This window comes from Chelonia mydas, chromosome 7 (genome assembly GCF_015237465.2).
Source record: "Chelonia mydas isolate rCheMyd1 chromosome 7, rCheMyd1.pri.v2, whole genome shotgun sequence".
In the NCBI taxonomy this organism is placed as follows: domain Eukaryota; kingdom Metazoa; phylum Chordata; order Testudines; family Cheloniidae; genus Chelonia; species Chelonia mydas.
In genome coordinates this window covers 77286278-77306806 of record NC_057853.1, presented here as the reverse complement: position 1 = coordinate 77306806, position 20529 = coordinate 77286278, and the positions used below count along the sequence as shown (strand labels likewise).

At 43.3% G+C, this 20529-nt stretch overlaps 1 protein-coding gene across 4 annotated transcripts in view; it reads right to left on the bottom strand.

The window, feature by feature from the left end:
• The window catches only part of REEP3 (receptor accessory protein 3), a 66035-nt gene that overhangs the window by 29411 nt on the left and 16095 nt on the right, over positions 1-20529 (bottom strand). For all 4 annotated transcript variants that reach the window (XM_037903954.2, XM_037903951.2, XM_043550907.1 and 1 more), the window contains one exon: positions 9162-9234. In XM_037903954.2, coding sequence (XP_037759882.1) covers positions 9162-9234 — 73 coding nt within the window. The remainder of the gene's footprint in view (positions 1-9161; positions 9235-20529) is intronic.

The following is a 20529-nucleotide window of genomic DNA, read 5'->3' as shown; positions in this document are numbered from 1 at the left end:
TCAGTACAGAATGCTGTCTACCAGTGCCAGTTAACAAGTCACTCTTAAAATTGTACATAGCTATACTTGATTTTTAGGCTTATACTGTAGTATAAAGCCAAACACCCTAATTTGTGGAAGACGTTCTGCAAGTTGTCAGTAAAGGTAATACATATCTATAGCACTGTTTGCCACAAGCAAAGAGTGGCCTGCTCTTAAGTTAGGCAGATGAATGAAAATATTTTTACTACCAAGATTATGTAGATATAGCTGTGAGTAAAGTTAAGCACATACGTGTTTGTAGCTTAAGGGGCTAAAATTTTATTTTTATTAAAAATTTCAGAGGAATAAAGTTTGTCACTTCTAAACAAAACTCCTTCAGTGTTAACAAAACAACATTTAGACTTTCAATACATTAGAGCTATTCTGAACATTTCACACAAACACACACACACACACACACACACACACACACAGCCCTCCCCACCCACCCCGAAGTGTTCAGAAATAGAAATAGGGTCCTAAACCCATGCTGAAGTGTTCAAATATGGATTTTTCCTACATGACATGAATGATTCGGGTGTCAGAAAAAAGTCTGTAAATCTGAAGTGATAATTTAGTAAGTTTCATGCTTCAAATGCTCATCTGCAATGAAAAAGACAAGTATGGAGCGCCTCATTAGCATCCTTACTGTGGTAACACCACAAACTCAAATGCAATTGATAAGCAAATACCTCATTCTATATTTGCAACTACCATCACCTTTATATTGTACTTCCACAAGTTAGGAAAGCCAAAATGATTCAGCCAGATTTATACTTCATCAGGGTTTGTAGTTGGAACATAGGCTCCAGAATGACTTCAAAATGACTTAGGAGCACAAATTTCGGTACTATTGTGAATACTTTGGCTTGTGTGTAAACAAAAAACGCATATACACCACATTTCTAGTTTAAGGCTTTAATCTAAAATAGCAGAAGCAAAAGTTCTCAAATTAGCTTTATGATCTTTTGACATGATTTTAACCATTTTCATTTTAAATGAAGTGACTTAAATTATATTGATATAAACTGTTCCACTCTGCTACAAAGCAATATTACCATTTCATGAAATATTTGTGGATCTAAATCAACTAAATGGGAAGTAGTGTAGATACATAATACCTCACTCTAATAGCAGTATTTTCATTAAATATTTTATGCACTGAACATTCAAGAAACGCACGCTAACTGGACTTTGCCATAAAAACACTAAAATAAAAAATGGAATTCAATATTATTTGGCATTACTTAGCTGTCATTTCAATTGCCCTTGTCATACAGCTGAACCAATCTGAAAAGCTATTATACCCTTAATATGCAAAGCCTAAAAAAACCAAATACTTCATTAAAGCTGTACTGATTCACTAAGTGATTTATTAAGTATTCACAGATCTAATCGGTCTGAAAGGACCTTCATTAGTAATTTAGATCCAGATATGTAATCACCATTCATCTAAGTGACCTGCATAAGGTACAGCAAAGCTAAGCACACTTCAATAATTGCTGGAAGAATGCATTTATTCAAAATCCTTTGAGTTTTACAACCATCCATTTTCTCTTTGAATGGCACCGGAGTAAAGCCAAATGCAGCTTCATATTTGGAATCTAATTATCAGAAAAACCTAAGTGAAAAACTTTAAACAAACAGCTACTATACTTTACAATTGGTTCTCTCTCCATTTTAACATTGGACAATTAGCTTAAGCAAAGACACAGCATTAAATTAAACCATGGCTTTGTCAGAATAGCAAAATCAATCTTGCAATTGCTCCCCTCTTGCAATTGCTCCCCTGACTTCAGTCAATCAGGAAAGCTCAAAAATCAAACCCAAGCATTCAGAAGAAGAGTCAGCAGTTCTCAATTTTATTTTATAATAATTTAGGTAATATCTTAGAATATAGAAGAATCTAAAAGACTTGCTCCCCTCCTGATTACAACTGTAGATCATCCCTCTGGTAATTACAAAAATTGCTTACATGGAAGAGTAGTAAGAAAAATTATGTATTTTTAGATATTTAATGGCAGCATAGTTAATTACACTGTCTAGTCCAGCATGGCATTTTATTTCCCCTCTTATCTGTTCTGTTCCCTCCTATGCTACCTGAAACCCCCTTTGTCTCGTACTGCCTAGTCCTCTTCTCCCTGTACATTTGCTTTCTCTCCTGGACATGCCGCCTAGACAGCCACTTGATCCTCTTCTCCCCTTGCTCTCTTCGGTAAAGTGTCCCACTGCTTCAATCCTATCTCCACAGCTCTCCTACATATTCCTCTGCAGGTGGCTGGAAACTGCACTCATTATTGGCTCTGTCTCAGAATGGCAGCTACCATTTTCCTCTCTACTTATGTGGCAGCAGACCCTACTCAAGGCTTTTAGGCTGGCTCCTCTTCCTCATTTTTAGTAACTTAGAGAGACTTCTAGGCTCCTCTTCAAAATATAAGGAAGGGTCAGGACACCATGTGGCCAACCATGTACAGACCATCTGTGATGAATGAAATAGGGGGAGGGTAGCTCCCTTTTATGAACGCCCAGCCAGCAGCTATAAAATCCCTCTTAATAGCAGTCTCTAATTGCTCTACCTGTAAAGGGTTAAAAAGTCTTACTGCTATGCACAGGTAAAAGGAAAGAGTGGACAGCTGGCCAAAGGAGCCAATGGGAAGGCTAGAACTTTTTAAAATTAAACAAAGACTCCCCTTTTGTCTGTTTGTTCTCCGGGAGAGAGGCGGACAAGGCAACAGGTATGCTCTGAGAAGCTTGGGCCAGGTATGGGCGGTGGGGGGGAGGGAGGGAATCAGTATCATACCTAGAAACTACTCATTTAAAACCCCAGATATGTTCTTAGATCAGGAAAGGTCTAGGAAGATGCGATTAGGTTTATCCCTTTTATTTCTTTATGGCTTGTGGATTCCTCTGTGCAAACCCAAGTGCTTTTGTTTTGCTTGTAGCCTTTAAGCTGGATCTCAAGGAAAATATTCTTGATGCTTAGATCTTGTAAAATAAATAAAACAAAAAAATCTGGCAATAGCCTGAGTTCCCAGATGTATTTTCTTTTCTTTTTTTTAAAAAACAAAAATTTACCTTTTTTAAGAACAGAATTGGATGTGTGTGTCTCAAGAGGTTTGTGCACATGTTTAATTAGCTGGTGGCAACTGCCGATTCTCCTCCCCCTTCTCAGTTCTTCCCCCATGGGGAGGGGCGGGGTGGGGCTTGAGGGTACCCCACAGAAAGGAATTCTCAAGAGTGCCTTCCTGGGCTCTCAAAGGGGTTCTGCACTTGTGTGGTGGCAGCATCTACCAATCCAAGGTCAGAGAAAAGCCATTACCTTGGGAATTTAATACAAGCCTGTAGTGGCCAGTATTAATTTTTAAAATCCTTGCGGGCCCCCATCTTCTGCACTCGAAGTGCCAGAGTGGGGAATTAGCCTTAACTTATCTAAAGATTAATTTATTTAACCATGTACACACCATTAAGTTTCACTCAAAAATTCAAAATTCACTACCTATTTATTTCAAATGGAAGACTGTTCCTTTTCAGCATGCCCACCCCCCCACTACTGCCATACTCTAAAAAATTAATTAAAAAGATAATTTTCACCTCCATTGTAGAGACAGCCATCAGACGGTCAATCAACATGGAGCTATAGTTATCCTAACCCTGCAGAAAACTGGCATGCAAGAATCCTAGGGTAGGTCTATCCTACCCGCCGCATTGGCAGGTAGGATTGATATATTGGGGGTTGATTTATCGCGTCTAGTCTAGACGTGATAAATTGATCCCCGAGCGCTCTCCTGTCGACTCCAGAACTCCAGCACCGTGAAAGGCGCAAGTGGAGTCGACAGGGGAGTGGCGGCAGTCGACTCACCGCCGTGCAGACGCCATGGTAAGTCTATCTGGGTACATCAACTTCAGCTACGCTATTCTCGTAGCTCAAGTTGCATACCTTACATTGACTCCTCCCCCCCCTTCCCCCACGTAGACCAGGGCCTAGGAGCTGCAATAGTAGGAAACCACACCTCATTACACCCTAACTAGGTGTTTCCTTAATGCCTAACTAGTTCCCTTAAATGCAGTCAGTATTTAAGGAATACTGCCAAATCACATTTATGCCTGAAAGATTTTTTACCTACTGTTTACAAGATTACCACAACTTCAAAATTAGGATATCACTTTTATCTAGTCAGCTTCACTGTTTCCCCTGGGTAGTCAATGTCACGTATTTGGAGAGTCACACATCAGCAATAGGATAAAAGCTTAAAGAGGGAAATGTGGTTTTCAAGCCACAAAAACTGGCTAGGGAAAACAAGATCAGGTTTAAATTAGGGCTGTCAAGCAATTAAAAAAAGTAATCGCGATTAATCACCACTGTTTAAAGAAATGGTATTTTATTATTTAATATTTTCAGATGTTTTCTACATTTTAAAATATATTGATTTCAATTACAACATAGAACACAAAATGTACAGTGCTCACTGTGTGTTTATTATAAATATTTGTGCTGTAAAAAAAAAGAAATAGTATTTTTAAATTCACCTCATACAAGAACTATAGTGCAACCTCTATCATGAAAGTTGGACTTACAAATGTAGCTTATGTACAAAAAATAACTGCATTCAAAAATAAAACGATGTAAAACTTTAGAACCTACAAGTCCATTCAGTCCTACTTCTTGTTCAGCCAGTCACTCAGACAAACAAGTCTGTTTACGGCTGCAGGAGACAATGCTTCGGGTTCTGTAGTTTCTGCATCAGACTGTTGCTCTTTTAAAACTTCTGAAAGCATGCTCCACACCTCATCCCTCTCCGATTTTGAAATGCACATCAGTTTCTTAAACCTTGGGTCGAGTGCTGTAGCTATCTTTACAAATCTCACATTGGTACCTTCTTTGTGTTTTGTCAAATCTGCAGTGAAAGTGTTCTTAAAACGAGTATGTGCTGGGTCATCATCCGAGACTCCTATAATACGAAATACATGGAAGAATGCAGGAGAAACAGAGCAGGAGACATACTATCCTCCCTCAAGGAGTTCAGTCTAAATTTAATTAATGCATTTTTTTTTTTTTTTAAACAAGAATCATCAGCATGGAAGCATGTCCTCTGGATTGGTGGCTGAAGCATGAATGGGGGATACGAATGTATAGAATATCTGGCAATACTAGCTACAGAAGTCCCATGCGAACGCCTGTTCTCACTTTCAGATGACACTGTAAATAAGAAGTGGGCAGCATTATCTTCCATAAATGTAAACAAATTTGTTGGTCTTAGTGATTGGCTGAATAAGTAGGACTGAGTGGACTTCTAGGCTCTAAAGCAGGGGTAGGCAACCTATGGCACGCGTGCCAAAGGCAGCACGTGAGCTGATTTTCAGTGGCACTCACACTGCCTGGGTCCTGGCCACCGATCTGGTGGGCTCTGCATTTTAGTTTAATTTTAAATCATAGAAGCTCAGGGTTAGAAGGGACCTCAGGAGGTCATCTAGGCCAACCCCTTGCTCAAAGCAGGACCAATCCCCAATTTTTGTCCCAGATCCCTAAATGGCCCCCTCAAGGATTGAACTCACAACCCAGAGTTTAGCAGGCCAAAGCTCAAACCACTGAGCTATCCCTCCCCCTTCATTAAGAAATGAAGCTTCTTAAACATTTTAAAAACCGTATTTACTTTACATACAACAATAGTTTAGTTATAGACTTATAGAACGAGACCTTCTAAAACGTTAAAATGTATTACTGGCAAGCAAAACCTTAAATTAGAGTGAATAAGTGAAGACTCGGCACACCACTTCTGAAAGGTTGCCGACCCCGCTCTAAAGTTTTAGATTGTTTTATTTCTGAGTGTAGTTATGTAACAAACAAAATCTACATTTGTAAATTGCACTTCCATGATAAAGAGGTTGCATTACAGTACTTGTATGAGGTGAATTCAAACACAATTTCTTTTATCATTTTAACAGTGCAAATATTTGGAATAAAAATATAAAATGAGCACTGCAAACTCTATATTCTGTGTTGTAATTTAAATCAATATATTTGAAAATGTAGAAAAACCATCCAAAAATATTTAATAAATTTCAACTGGTAGTCTATTGTTTAACAATGCGATTAAAACTGCAATTAATCATGATTAATTTTTTGGAGTTAATAGCGTGAGTTACCTGTGATTAATCGACAGCCCTAGTTTAAACATTAAAAATTCTTTAAAAAACTAAGTTTTGAAGTTGGTGTCACTTAATATATACTTCTACTCTGAAACATGACTAAAAAGCATCGTTGGGCTATTTTCATAGAATCATAGAAATTTGAACTAGAAGGGGCCTCAATAAGTCATCTAGGCTGGTCCTCTGCACTGAGGGAGGATTAAGTATTACCTAGACTATCCCTGACAGGTATTGGTCTAATCTCTTCTTAAAAAACCTCCGATGACAGAGATCCCACAACTTCCCTAGGTAATTTGTTCCATTGCTTATTTGCCCTTACAGTTAAGTTAAGCATTAAGAAAAAGCTTCCTAAATCTCCCTTGCTGCAATTTAAGTCCATTACTTCTCATCCTGTCCTCAGTGGATAAGAGAGCAGTTTATCACCCTCTTCTTTACAACAACCTTTCACACACTTGGCGACTTATGTCCCCCCTCAATCTCTCTTCTCCAGAGTAAACAAACTCAAGTTTTTTAATCTTTTATCATGGATCATGTTTTCTAGACCTTTAATTATTTTAACTGCTCTTTTCTGGACCTCTTCCAGTATGTTCCACTCCTTTCCCCAGGTGTGGTGCCCAGAACTGGATACAATAGTCCAGCTAAAGCCTTATCAGTGCTGAGCAGAATGGAAGAATTACATCTCATGTCTTGATAACTGGTTGGTGAAATATAAGTATACAACTCTCAACCAATTTGGGGTTTGTGCTCTGCTTCTTAACAATGTGTCCTGAGGTTGCTAGTCACGCTCTGGAGCCAGCATGAGACAGCCTGACAGAGAATATCTGCACCTTGGTTGGTGTGGTTCCTAGGGATGTAAAAGTTTAAACTGTTAACCAATAAGCTTAATGCTTATCAGTTTCAGGTCAGCTGTCACCCCGCGCCCAGGGTGGCAGGCAGCAGGGCCCCATGTAAAACGTGGGTGTGCTGCAGCACCTCCCACACCCTTACTTCCCTGGTTAAAATGTTTAACCAACAGAATTTTAATAGGTTACACGGTTACGTGTTTTATATGCTATTTACATTCCTAGTGGTTCCACCTTTCATTTTCTGAGTTCATAGGTGATGGAATCTTAAGACTCCCAAATGCTACTTGATTAGCTAGCTGCAATGCCTCACACACCCTCTGTCCATTCAAGACCAGAAAGATGCAATTATTTCTTTGCATGCAGACCTTGCTATTGTCATTCATGCCTTTGTCACTATGGGCTTGTCTACACTACCTGCCGGATAGCAATCCATCCAGCGGTGGTCAATCAATCACGTCTAGTATAGCTGCGATAATCGACTGCCGAGTGCTCTCCCGTCGACTCCAGTACTCCACCAGAACGAGGAGTGCAAGCAGAGTCAATGGGAGAGAATCAGCTGTAGACTTACTGCAGTGAAAACACCGCGGAAAGTAGATTGAGTACATCAACTTCAGCAACGCTATTCACGTAGCTGAAGTTGTGTATCTTAGATCGACCCCACGCAGTAGTGTAGACAAGCCCTGAGACTGGACTAATGCAGTGTAATGTTAAATCCATGACCTATGATCTGCATTGCCTGCTGTCCGGTTTCTGGGTGGAACACAAGGTGTTGGTTTCGAAATGCTAGTTGGCCTAGAAACTGCTAGAGACACCATTGATTATTTGTTGCAAACCCCAGCTATACTTTTGGGAAAAGGGAGACTTCATTCTCTAATGGCCAGGAAAAATAAAACTAAGTGGACTAAAGAAACTAATAACTGGCATTACTATATATGTTTTCTTAACTATTAAAGACACCTAAAATTATTGGTAGGAGACCTTCTTATATTTTATGCATAATACAAATAGTAATATTTCTGCGGGGCTAATGAAAGCCTTTGATATTTGCAACCCCTTGGTCTTCACAAGGTTTTCACAGCACAGACAGTTGTGGAGCAAAAACAATTATGTTGACATAAAATGGAGTAGAAATCTGTTAAGTCTTGACTATTTTGTTTCAGACGTGCTAACATTAGAGAAAAGCCACAAAAACCTCATGGAAGTCAGAAGACATGACATGACTGACTATACCAAAGGGAAAGATTTGTTGAGTAAGGTGGTAAAGCATGGTTCTACTTGAAAACTTAAGTAGCACCAACCTCTCCAAACTACAAAACCAAAGAAGTTAGATGCTAACAATACTTAATGTTTCATTAAGGCAGCATAGTTAAGATCACAAAGGCTATATCTACACTACTGCCAGATCAACACTCCCATGATCGATGCACCAGGGGTTGATTTAGCGGATCTAGTGAAGACCCGCCAAATCGACCGCAGATCGCTGTCTGGTCAACCCCGGTAGTTCACCACGAACGAGAAGAGAAAGGTGAGTTGACGGAAGAGTGTCTCCTATCAACCCAGGGCAGTGTGGATACCACAGTAAGTTGACCTAAGCTACGTCAACTTCAGCTACGTCATTCATGTAGCTGGAGTACTGTAACTTAGATCAACTTACTGCAGTCGTGTAGACATAGCCTTAGTCAGGAAACTCAAAAACTAAACATCTTACAACGTCAGTCCCCAATCCTGCAAACACTTATGCACATAAATAACTTTACACACAACTACACCTAACAAAGTCAATGAGACTACTCAAACATACAGTCATATAACTAAGTTGGCAAAACCAGGGACCTAGCTTGACCGTGGTACGTATTATTGGAACATATTTTATGTTGTTCTTCATATACCATAATTATGTGTGTTATGCTGTGTGACTTATATGGAAACCTTAACTTCATTTCTAAATTAGCTAAGCATTCATAAGCCTATATAATGATGTTATAGTCATAATTTTTGTACCTAATATTTATGAAGATCTATTAAAGTCGTGTCACACTTTCATGTGACCAATATGTTACACTGAATAACTTGGTGAAATTTATTTCTGCTAAGTTTCAATTGAAGCATTATGTTTCATTGGACAAACAAGACAGAGGTGGGACTTACATATTCCTTCACATTTTTTGTCTTCACAGCTTTGTAAGAATAATAAGCAGGGTACAACATCCCGAACACCAGCCTACGGAAAAATAAACATTTTAAAAATCTGACAAACTGTATATAAAACATAGCAATAATCTCAGATATACAATTAAAAGGGTGAACAACCTAGCAACAGCACTCTAATAGCTTAACACAAAATAAAGATTTTACAGTAGTTTGAAGGAAGCTTTGGGCAATGTATAATGGCCCTGCTTTAACTCAGGGATGGCTAAAATGACCCTGTAGAGACTGATCTATTTCTTAGGACCTGGCTCTTTAACAGAAGACTGTAATATTGCCAATTAAAGAAAGTGCACTAGTAGCAATGGTATGTGTTTCAGGTGTCGTTCTACCACACATCCACATGTAGCTCCATGGTAAGTGTTGTCATAGCATTGCCCTTCGGGGAACTATTCTGCAAGTGCAAACCCAGTTCCTTGAAACAATGATTTGTGGGTGGTTTTGAAATAGATTCTACACTATCAAGAGAATTATGGAAAGTCCAAATCCATTTTCCTGGAACTCCCCAGGAAGCTCAGCCATTTCTACAACGTATTGCTGAGATGGAGGCTAATCCAAATGGTAGAAGCTCAGATTTTGCGCAGACAGCTAATTTCTGCTCCAAGTTTTGAAAGTTCTGTACCCCTCCCCTTCAAAACAGAAAAGAAAGAAAGAAAGAAAAAGGACGACCCAGGAGTGTGTCCCAGCAATGCACGCTGAGAGTCAGAGCAAGACCAGCAGATAACTGAATTCACACTACTGCCTCATGAGAAGCTGTATTCTCTTCACCCCTACTAATTTGTCATGGTAAAGAGCTTTTAAATGAGAGCCCCATAAGCATGGATTCGTGGGACAGTGAATTGAGACACGGAATCAACAGCAGGGGCTAGAGCAGGGGCCAGCAACTTATGGCACGCGTGCCAAAGACGGCAAGTGAGCTGATTTTTAATGACACGCTGCTGCCTGCTGGGTCCCAGCCACCAGCCCCGCTCAGCCCGCTGCCAAACCCAGGCCAGGACCTCAGCAGGCCGCAGCATGCCATTAAAAATCCTGTCCGCCCCAGCCCGCTCTTCTCCGTTGCACTCCATAGGTTTATGGAAATATGCTTAGGAGTGTAAATGATGTAACTGGAATATGCTTTATGCAAAAGGTCTCTTGTGAGGTATCATTACAAAGCTTATAATCTACTGAATGCGTTCATCCTAGGTGTATGAATGTATCATTCTTGTATCTGAAGCTAGAAATATGAAGTGTTACTCTGAAATCCTATTGTAACTATGCAAAGTGTGGGCCATTAATGGTGGTTTAGAACAGTGGTCCCTAACATGGTGCCCGCCAGGGCGTTTTTATGTGCCCGCAGGACACGCTGCTGGAGAACCGGCCACTGAAATGCCGCTGAGAAGCATTGCCATTTTTCAGCATTATTTCCGCGTCCGGTTTTCTGGCAGCCGCACTCGTCGGTGGCATTTTGGCGGCGGAGTGTCCGGCGCCCACCACAGCCTTTTGAGAATAGCAATATGCTATTCCCACAGAAAGGTTGGGGACCACTGGTTTAGAATCTTGATGGCTCCAATTAACCAGGATAATTCACTGTAAATGGCTGTTTACTTGTAAGCCTTCCTGTGTTCATGTGAGTCAGGCCGGAAAGAATGGAGGCTTGGGGTCTCACAGGACATGTGACCATGTCACCTGGTACTGGAATCCATCTTAAACCTGGTGCTTTTCCATTTAGAAGGAGAGACAAAAGATTCCCGCCTTGTGCCAAAACCATAAAAGGGGGCTGCCAGACATGAGAAATCCCCTAGTTGCCACCTGAGCTAGAACTAAGGGCTTGTCTATATTGGCACTTCACAGTGCTGCAACAAAACACACATTCCCCTGAGAGCAGCAAGTTTCAGCACTGTAAACTGCCAGTGTAAACAGTGCACCACACTGGTAGCTATGCCTCTCGTGGAGGTGGATTTGTTTTTTGGGGGGGTTTTTTGTTTTGTTTTTTTAATAGCGCTGGGAGCACTTTAGCATTGCAGCACTTTAATGTTGCCAGTGTAGACTAGCCCTAACAAGAACAGTACCAGGGGAAAGGATTGGGACCGACTAGGAAGGAATCTAGTCTGTGAAAGAAGCTTATCAGAACATCGCTGAGGGTGAGATTTTATCTGTTTCTAAATGTATTAGGCTTAGACTTGCATGTTTTGTTTTATTTTGCTTGGTAACTTTGTTCTGTCTGGTATTACTTGAAACCGCATAAATCCTACTTCTTATACTTCATAAAATCACTTGTTTATTAACAAACCCAGAGTAAGTGATTAATACCTGGGGAAGCAAACAGCTGTGCATCTCTATCAGTGTTATAGAGGGCGGACAATTCATGAGTTTACCCTGTATTAGCTTTGTACAGAGAATAATGGATTTATTTGGGGTTTGGATCCCACTGAGAACTGGATGTCTGGGTGCTGGAGATAGGTAACCTGCTGAGTGGTTTTCAATTAAAGCCTGCAGCTTTGGGGGTGTGGTTCAGACCTGGGTCTGTGTTGCAGCAGACTAGCTTTGTCTGGCTCAACAAGGCAGGGTTTTGGAGTCCCAAGCCATCAGGGAAAAACGGGCTCAGAGGTCATTTCAGCACATCAGGTGACAGTCCCAAGGGGGTCTCTGTAACTGAACCCGTCACAGGCTCGTGTTGAGTGCACTGTGATTCTATCAGATGGAGGTACGATGGATTGGTTTTAGCATTCGCAGATGCACCCAGAGACCCATTTGGAGATTCATTGGGACGAGAGGGCTTCACCACTGGACTTTTCAACTGTGGCCACAAATAGCTTTGGTGATGCGTGAAAGCGTCGAGTCCTGTGGAATGCCAGTGCACAACGGACATCAAGGGAGCACAAGGCCTTGTCAGTAACGGAGGAGTGTGGTTTGGGGCAGAAAAACAACAGGTGTATGCACTGATTTGGCAAGAAAGGAATGGGGGGAAGCGTAGCACAAATTGCCTGTCCAGGGGAAGAGGAGAGCATTGCTCTGCGAGTCCTCCCTTAGAGCAATTGAGAGTCTCATGAGGAGCAAAGAGGTCCCATCAGGGAGGGAGGGAGGGTGCCCCACTTCACAAAAGAGGTACAGGAGCATGACATCGTGTAGCTCCCACTTGTGATTGAGGTAGACGCCTGCTGAGCATGTCAGCCAGTGAATTCTGGATGCCTGGTAGGTATACTGCTTGAAGTGTCACATAGTTCTTGACGCACCAGTTCCAAACCAGACCAACTCAGCGCAGAGGGAGGGAGACTGCCCTGCTTGTTGATGTACACCTCTGCTGCTATGATGTCGGAGAACAGTTGAATGTGGAGGCACTGAATGAGCAGGAGGAAGGCCTGGCACGCTTACTGGAAGACCTAACACATTTATGTGCATCCTGGCTTCCTGTGGCATCCACACACCCCGAGCTGTGAGATGGCCTAAGTGGGCTCCCCAACCCGCGAGAGAGGCATCTGTCACGATGCTGGCCTGTGGTGTGAGAGGGGTAAAGGGGGTGCTGATCATAATCTTGGAGAGATCACACCATCCTGTGAGGGAAGACAGCATGGCCTGGGGAACTGACACCCTGGACTCTATAAGGTTTCTGTTGGGTCCATGATGTAGAGGAGCCATGCTTGAAGACAACGCACATGGAGACATGTGTGCAGTGTCGTGTAGGCTACCATGTGACCCAGGAGGGAGAGACAACAGCTGACCATGGTGAACTCTCTGTGACACATGCCCACTATGACAGCTGTCAGTACTACAAAGTGGTCTGCTAGGAGAAAAGCCCTCTCCACATTTGAGTTGAATTACACCCCAATGAAGTGTATTGGTGTGTACGTATCAACACTGACTTTTCCTCATTAAACACATATACCTAGAGATGCTAGAAGACTGTGAAGACTGAGGATCGTGGAGATTGCTTCCTGTCACTTTAGCAACACAAGGAGCCAGTCATCGAGGTAAGGGATTACTGAGTAGGCTAGTTGGCACATCTGGGATGCTAGCATGGCAAAGACTTCAGTGAACATTCCTGGCACTGTTATACCAAATGGGAGGACCCAAAATTGGTAATGCTGGTGCCCTACCTGAAAATAGAGGAACTTGCAGTGGGCTGGGTCAATGTGCAGGTGAAAGAAAGTGTCTTCTATGTCAAGAGTCACAAACCAGGCTCTCTTGGATAGGGAGGGGGATAATCAAGCTAATGTGAATTTGGACTGTCTGATCAACATGTTGAGTACCAGAAGATACAGAAAGGGGTGGTGACCTCTGCACTTCTTCAGGATGATGAAGTAAGGTGAGAAGAAGTCTCAGCCCTTGTAGTGAGGTGGGACAGGTTCTATTGCCTCCTTGAAGAGTAGAGAGTGTCTGCATCTTGTTGGAGGATCTGTTGATGGGATGGGTGGGGGGGGGGGAGGAAGAGGGAGTTTGATACAGCAGGAAGGAGAGGAACTCTATGGAGTGTCTGGGCTGAATGATCTCACCCCAATAGTGAGCAAATAGGGCAGGACAGCACTCAAAAGACAATACGGGATTCCAGGGGTGGCATTGATGGAGGTTCATTGGGTCTCAACCTGCATGTCAAACTGAGGCTCGGTCTTCTGCTGGGAGGTAGTTGAGGAGATGGCTGTGGCAGAGGTGGGGAAGGAAGGCTTCTGTGATTGGTGCTCCTGTTGGCGCGGACAGTAGACTGGGCAGGTAGTGTGTGGGGGTGGGCAGAAGGGTTGTTTCTGCTGTCTGTGTCTCAGGACCAGAGTACATATACATCAACGGACCATAGTGTGGCTGTGGAGTCCTTCAGCCAGTGGAGGGATTCATCCCTCTTATCATTGAACAGCTTGCACTCATCAAAAGGGAAACCCTCAATCGTATTTTGGGCCTCACTGGGGAAGCCGAACGATTGTAGCCAGAAGTTTCTTCGCATAACAATCCCGGTCACTAGAGAGTGAGAGGACACATTGGCCGCATCCACAGCTGCCTGAAAGTCCACATGGGTGACCATTATCCTTTGTCTAGCAGCACCTGGAATTGCTGCTGGTGCTCCGGTGGCAGCTTGTCCTTGAACAATACTAACCTATTGTAGTAGTTAAAGTCCTACTTGGCTAGCAGAGCCTGGTACTGGTGATGCAGAATTGTAGTCCTGCAGAAGGCTAGACCTTCCTGCCCAGGTGATCCAGTCCCTTAGCTGCCTTGTCCAGCGGAGTAGACAATTATGGTTGCTGCCATGCCCATTCCATGGCCTCTTGGACAACCAGGGAGCTCAGGGCAGGGAGGCTGATGGATGAAAAGAAAATCTGGCCCTTTAGAAGGCACAAAATATTTCCTCCCCACCTGTTTAGGTGCATTTGGGAGGGGGCACAAAGCAGGGGTATGCCACACTGCTTGTGCCAGCTGGAGGATGGCCTCGTTGATGGATAGGGCTAGCCTAGATGGCCCCTGGGTTCGATAACGTCTAGGAGTTGTTGATGTGAGTCCTGAACCTCCTCCCACAGGATTCCCAGGTCTGTCACTACTCTCTGCAGCAAGTCCTAGGATGACCACTGCCAATACAGTAAGAAAACAGGAGGAGGATGATCACCTCATCCAGCAAGGATGACGTTCCAGTCGCGGCCAGTAATACTGGTTTGATGTCTCCCTCTTTTCTGTACACTGATGGCACTGGTGGATGCGCAGGAGACAATCAGTAGGATGCCTGAAATAGTACCTGGTGCCTGTGGTAAGGATCCCAAAGTCCCCAGTACGGCCTAAAGCAGGGGTCTCAAACACACAGAGCTATTTCCTGTGGCCCAAACATAGGCGCCGACTCCCCACCTCTGCCCCCTCCCCCTCCCATAGTGTGCCACATCCCCACTCCTCCGCCTATCTCCCAGTGCTTCCCACTGCCAAGCAGCTGTTTGGCAGCGCTTAGGACTTTCCAGGAAAGAGGGGGGGAGGAGCGGGGATGCAGCACACTCAGGGGAGGAGGTGGAGAAGAGGTGGGGCAGGGAAGACATTAGCTGGATCAGCAAAACATAACCCACTTCTGGCCCTGCTGCTGCCAGCTCCCCCACACATGCTCTGGGGAGGAGGGTGGGCAGGAGGGCTCTCGGAGCTGCTGTTTAAAGCAGTGTTTACAGTCACTCTCGCTCTGGGGGATGGGGATGTCTGCTGCATGCATTTCAATGAGCCGCTTCCAGTCCTCTGAAGCTCACCTGAGTCAAACTGCCCAAGCTTGACAAACAGCCTTGCAGCTCCAAGCTCCCGACCAAGCCATTGAGTCTGCTCTTCCTGAATCCCCAATCCCCCCTCCAGCTATACCCCGACTCACACCAACCCTCAGCCAGCTCCTTTGCCACTCTTCAAATCTCCCCTCCCTCAAGGGAAGGCCAAACACACCCACCATTGAAATCTGTCCTCATTGATCCCATGCGCAGTGTGAAATGCTGGGGAAGAAGGGAGCCAGGAAAGCAGCAGCAGCCAGTCACTGGGAAAAGCTCTTTTCCTTTAAGCCTGGGAGGGAGGGAAAGGGAAGGTGAATCAGAGAAATATCACGGGGGGGGAGGGAGGGGACGGGACTTTTAATAGCATACTATATTACAAAAGTATAGTCAAAAATGAAAAGTATCATTGTATGAAAAGGTTTCAGTGATGTGGCCCTCGGGCCAATGTACTAGTCCTCACGTGGTCCTTGTGGTGATTTGAGTTTGAGATCCCTGGATTAAAGGAAGGGCCCCTCAGATGTGGTGGGCCCCACAGAAAGGGGTACCAGGCCTCTGTTGTCGGATCATTTACCAGAGGGTAGGGCAGTCTGGAGCGTACATCCAGACTCCAGCATGACGTCTGGAAGATGGAAGGTTCCAGCTCCGAGAACTCCCTGGACTCTGAAGACTGTTTCAGCAGGGTGGGGCGGGGGGGGAGACGACAACTATCAGTACCAGAGGGCTGCAGTGTGACAGAGGGACAGTCTTCTCTGGCAACAGCAGAAGGGGCTTGTCCTCTGGAATCGGGATGTTGTGGGTGAGCAGGGGGCTGGATAAAAAGGGAAGACTGTGAGTAGGGAAGGATCAACTCTTCCACCAACAGAAATGCCTCTGAGTGTCCAGGCATCCATGGGGTACCTGTGGAGATGTTGAAGGGACCTTGTGGAGTCTGCAGGGCTGGCCTGTATGGCAGGCACACAGGTAGTGGTGGAACAGGCGGCACACATGCCAGTGACTTTTCTGAATACCTGGGTGCAGAGGTCACCATCGAATCCCATTTGTGCCTGGCCTTACCCTCCAATCTTGGGCACCGATCCAGCCGGATCCATAATGGACATCTCACCCGACCTGGCACAGCTTGGGGAGGAAATGCTTGTGGTATCCGCTCTTGTACCCATGAGTGTGTTTTTTTGTTCTGATGCTGGAACTTCTCCTTGGTCTTCAGTATCACCAGTTCTGGGGAATTCAGAGTGCTCGAAGGGCCACTCACCACTGCCACACAGGTGTCTCCTGGGCCCAGATCCAAGTACACCTTGGGTCTCATTCCTTCAGATATTTACGAAGATGGAGCTCGCGAGATTCCCAGGTCTGGGGCAGGAAGGATTTTCAAATGGCACAGTGAGTCAGGATGTGTGCCTCACCAAGGCAATAGAGGCACCGCTGGTGCTCACAGAGAAGGAGCGTGGGCTGGAAACAGTTTTTGAAGCATGGAAACTTGGGTATAGTCCCCGGGTGGGGGAGAAGAAGTCCCCAACCAGGGGAAAGAAGAGCTATACTAACTATACTAAATATATCTAACACTATAAAAACTATTTACAACTATTTATCACAAAGCAGAAGTGAATCACTCTCTTAGAAAACCAAGAGCGCAAAGAAACAGGGTGTTCTGACTCAGGCCATGGAGAGGTCAGAAGAAACTGGAGAGGTGTCAACTCTCACTGCCTCTTATACCCTCGGCCGGGAGCACAAGGAGACACAGTAAGCGTGGGCGGGTCAGACACTGCAAAGAAACACTTCCAGACTCCAGTGCATGGCATGCATGGCATGCACATGCATCCATTTGTGGACTCTCCACAGGGATCACGACTCAAAGAAAAATCTTTTTTCTGTGAATGAGATCATAGTATTCTAGATGGAGAAGATCTACTATGGATGAATAACTTTGGGGACTGTCCAGTTGGGCAGTGCATCTCAAGCATGCATGCATCTCATCCGAAGTACTTGGAACAGTCAAAAGTCATTCATTGCATACAGCTACTACTGGATTGCAGAGGTCTCCCTTTATAGTAATCCAGAACTAGAGCCATACATTCAATTTAAACCTTACTCTTCACTGATTTCAAAAGTATCAAGAGCAGCCTGAGTGGAAAAGAGTACTATACTGGGCCATTAAGTATTGCCTTTTCATTTGAGTTATTCTTCAGGAGGTTCATATGTCTGGAGCTTAGATTTAAAATTGCCTTAGATAAATCAAAAATTACAGTAGAACCTCAGAGTTGCAAACACCAGAGTTATGAAGTGATCAAACAACCTCATTTAGAATCCGAAGTACACACACAGCAGCCAAGACAAAAAATAAAGCAAGTACAGTTCTGTGTTAAATGTAAACTGCTAAAAAAAAATAAAAAAAATAAAGGGAAAGCAGAATTTTTCTTCAGCACAGTAAAGTTTCAAAGCTGTATCAAGTCAATGTTCAGTTGTAAGCTTTTGTAAGAACCACCATAGCGTTTGTTCAGAGTTAAACACTTCAGAGTTATGAACACCTCGGGAAATGGAGGCTGTTTGTAACTCTGAGGTTCTACTGTATTCCCCCCCCCCAGCCCAAAGCCCTCTGAAATTGTCTGGTATAAGCGAAGACTACATTATACAAAATTTCTTGAAGAGACAGATCCTGGAAGAAATTATCTTCAAACTCCAATTTAATAAAGCACAAAGTTCTTCGATTTACATTAATTAAATCTTCATGATTATAAAACAAAGCAAGGACAGGAGAACCCCCTACAATCTAAACCAGCTGTTGGGATGCTCTTGCTGGAAAAATACAAAATTGAATTCTGGTCTTGGCAAGTAAGAGAAAAATAGATTTTCACATTCAATAAATCAGTGCATGATTTATGGTGGTTGATCAAGACATCTGCACAGTGTAAGAAAGAGTTTAAACTCAACAATAGTGGTTTTCAGACAACTTTTTATTTTTAAAAAAAGGGATTTGAAGGGCCACATGAAAACATGAACCAAGCATTGAAATGTAATTTTCATTCTGCAGTAACCAGCATCATATTAGCTAGATGGTCTAAAACCCTAGTTCATAATTCTAGCCTGAAGTCTGCTAAAATTGTGTTGGAATTAAGATGGGAAACAGCAAGATAAAGTCTCAGACAAGGCTTTTCCTAATCTTATAGTCAGAGTTTAAGGCCAGAAGGGACCACCAGATTATCTAGTCTGACTTCCTGCACATCACAGGCGACCAACACAACACAACCCAGCACCTGCACACTAAACCCAGTAACTGAAAGTACTACAGCACACAGGAGACTAGACTACTACGTGCCACAGACAGAAGACAGTAGGGACTGAGGTGCAACAGTGCCTGAGGACTCTCCAATGGCAGGGAAATGATTAAGTGAGATGTACCCACACAATCCTGGCAAGTGACCTGCACCCACACATTGCAAAGGAAAGTGAAAAACCCTGAGGTCACTGCCAGTCTGACCTAGGGCAAAATTTCTTCCTGACCCAACATCCCGCCATCCATTAGATCATGAGCCTGTGAGTAAGAACCAGCCTACCAATCACCTCAGAGAGAAAATACTCAGTGCCACCTCAGAGCCCTAGCCGCCCAATACCCTATCTCTAGCCATGGCCATCTCTGATGCTTCAGAGGAAGGAAATTAAAAAAATATATACATTTTTGGGAGAGAGGTGATCCCTGCAAGTGTCCAGCTGAAACCCTGAAGAATTAGCTTTTAGTAACGTAAGACATGAACTGAAAGTGATCCCCGGCACTGTTGAGCCCGCCCCCTACCATCACAAGCAACCCCATTGTAAGAAAAAAAAAATCACACTCAAATAGGGACTGAAAGCAACATATTTAGCCAACTGTGATGCAAGCAGGTAGTGTGAAGTTTCCCCATATGGCTACCAGTGGTCCTCAATCAGAACATGAAAAATTCATCTAATCCAGAATCATCTGGAAAGTGCACCAGTTACAAAACTGACATTTTTGCCCACACCTATGATCTAAACAAAGAATAGATTTTTTTTTTTTAAATGTTTACTTGCATCTTCAGATTTGCTTCCAGATCTAAAGAGGGATCAGTGTGTGTGGGTGAGGGGCTGCAGCTGACTGGGTACTGAGGACAAGCATTGGATCTCAACATTACACAATACTGCTGCCACAGCTACAAAAAAAAAAAGAGTGCAGCATCTACTGAACTCTATTCCCCTGCAGAAACCAATACTAAAAAGTCCCAGCATTTGAGAAACACTTACACATTCCACCATGTGACAAAGACTTCCATCCTTGGAAATAGATATTGTGGGAATATCTAAGTCAATTTAAGGACAAATCAGATTGTCTTTATGCTTGTCCATCTTGTGTGTTTCAGACCTTAAAATTATTAAAAGGAATTTGTGTTTAATAGTTGATATTGGTGCACTGCTCATGTAGCAGATGAGAAGAAAGCCAGCTTCTCAAACGGAAGCTGGTTTCAACTGAATCTAATTTATTTTATTCCACACTGCTAGATTTATAGGCAATCCTGTTTACTAGTGTGTCTTTACTGCTAGTTGTAGGCATGGCTATTTCATTTTTCCAGCTGTATTCAACATTAACGTAGCACTCTTAGCAGCATAGCTTAAATTCTCTCAATATTTTCTTAGACTCAAATATGGCGAGAGCAGACACTGATGCACCTTGACTCCATCCTTCCAACTGAAGATCTGCAATCAGCTCATTCAAAATTAAAAAGTTAAGAATTTCATAAACATCTCCAACTGACATCACATTCAATTCAGATCCAAGTGGGAAAGCATGCAAGCATCAAATAGCCAAATTTGACATTTTCAGCTGCATCAGAGCCTTCTCAGTTCAGACAACAGGAAAAGAAAAAAACAAACCAAAGAAATTACATTTCACAAGTTCCACAAAGTCCCACTCATGAACTGACCCTCTCAGGGGCACAAAGAATTACAAAAAAATACCAGTGGAAATACTATCGTGTTTCTTATTGATACCATTTATCACTGTAGGAACTCAATCATATCTGCTGGACAGATCACATAAAAAGCTAAGGGTGGTATGACCTACTTTTGGGGACTGCCCTTAGAATTAACTTTCTCGTCACACATACTACCCTGAAATA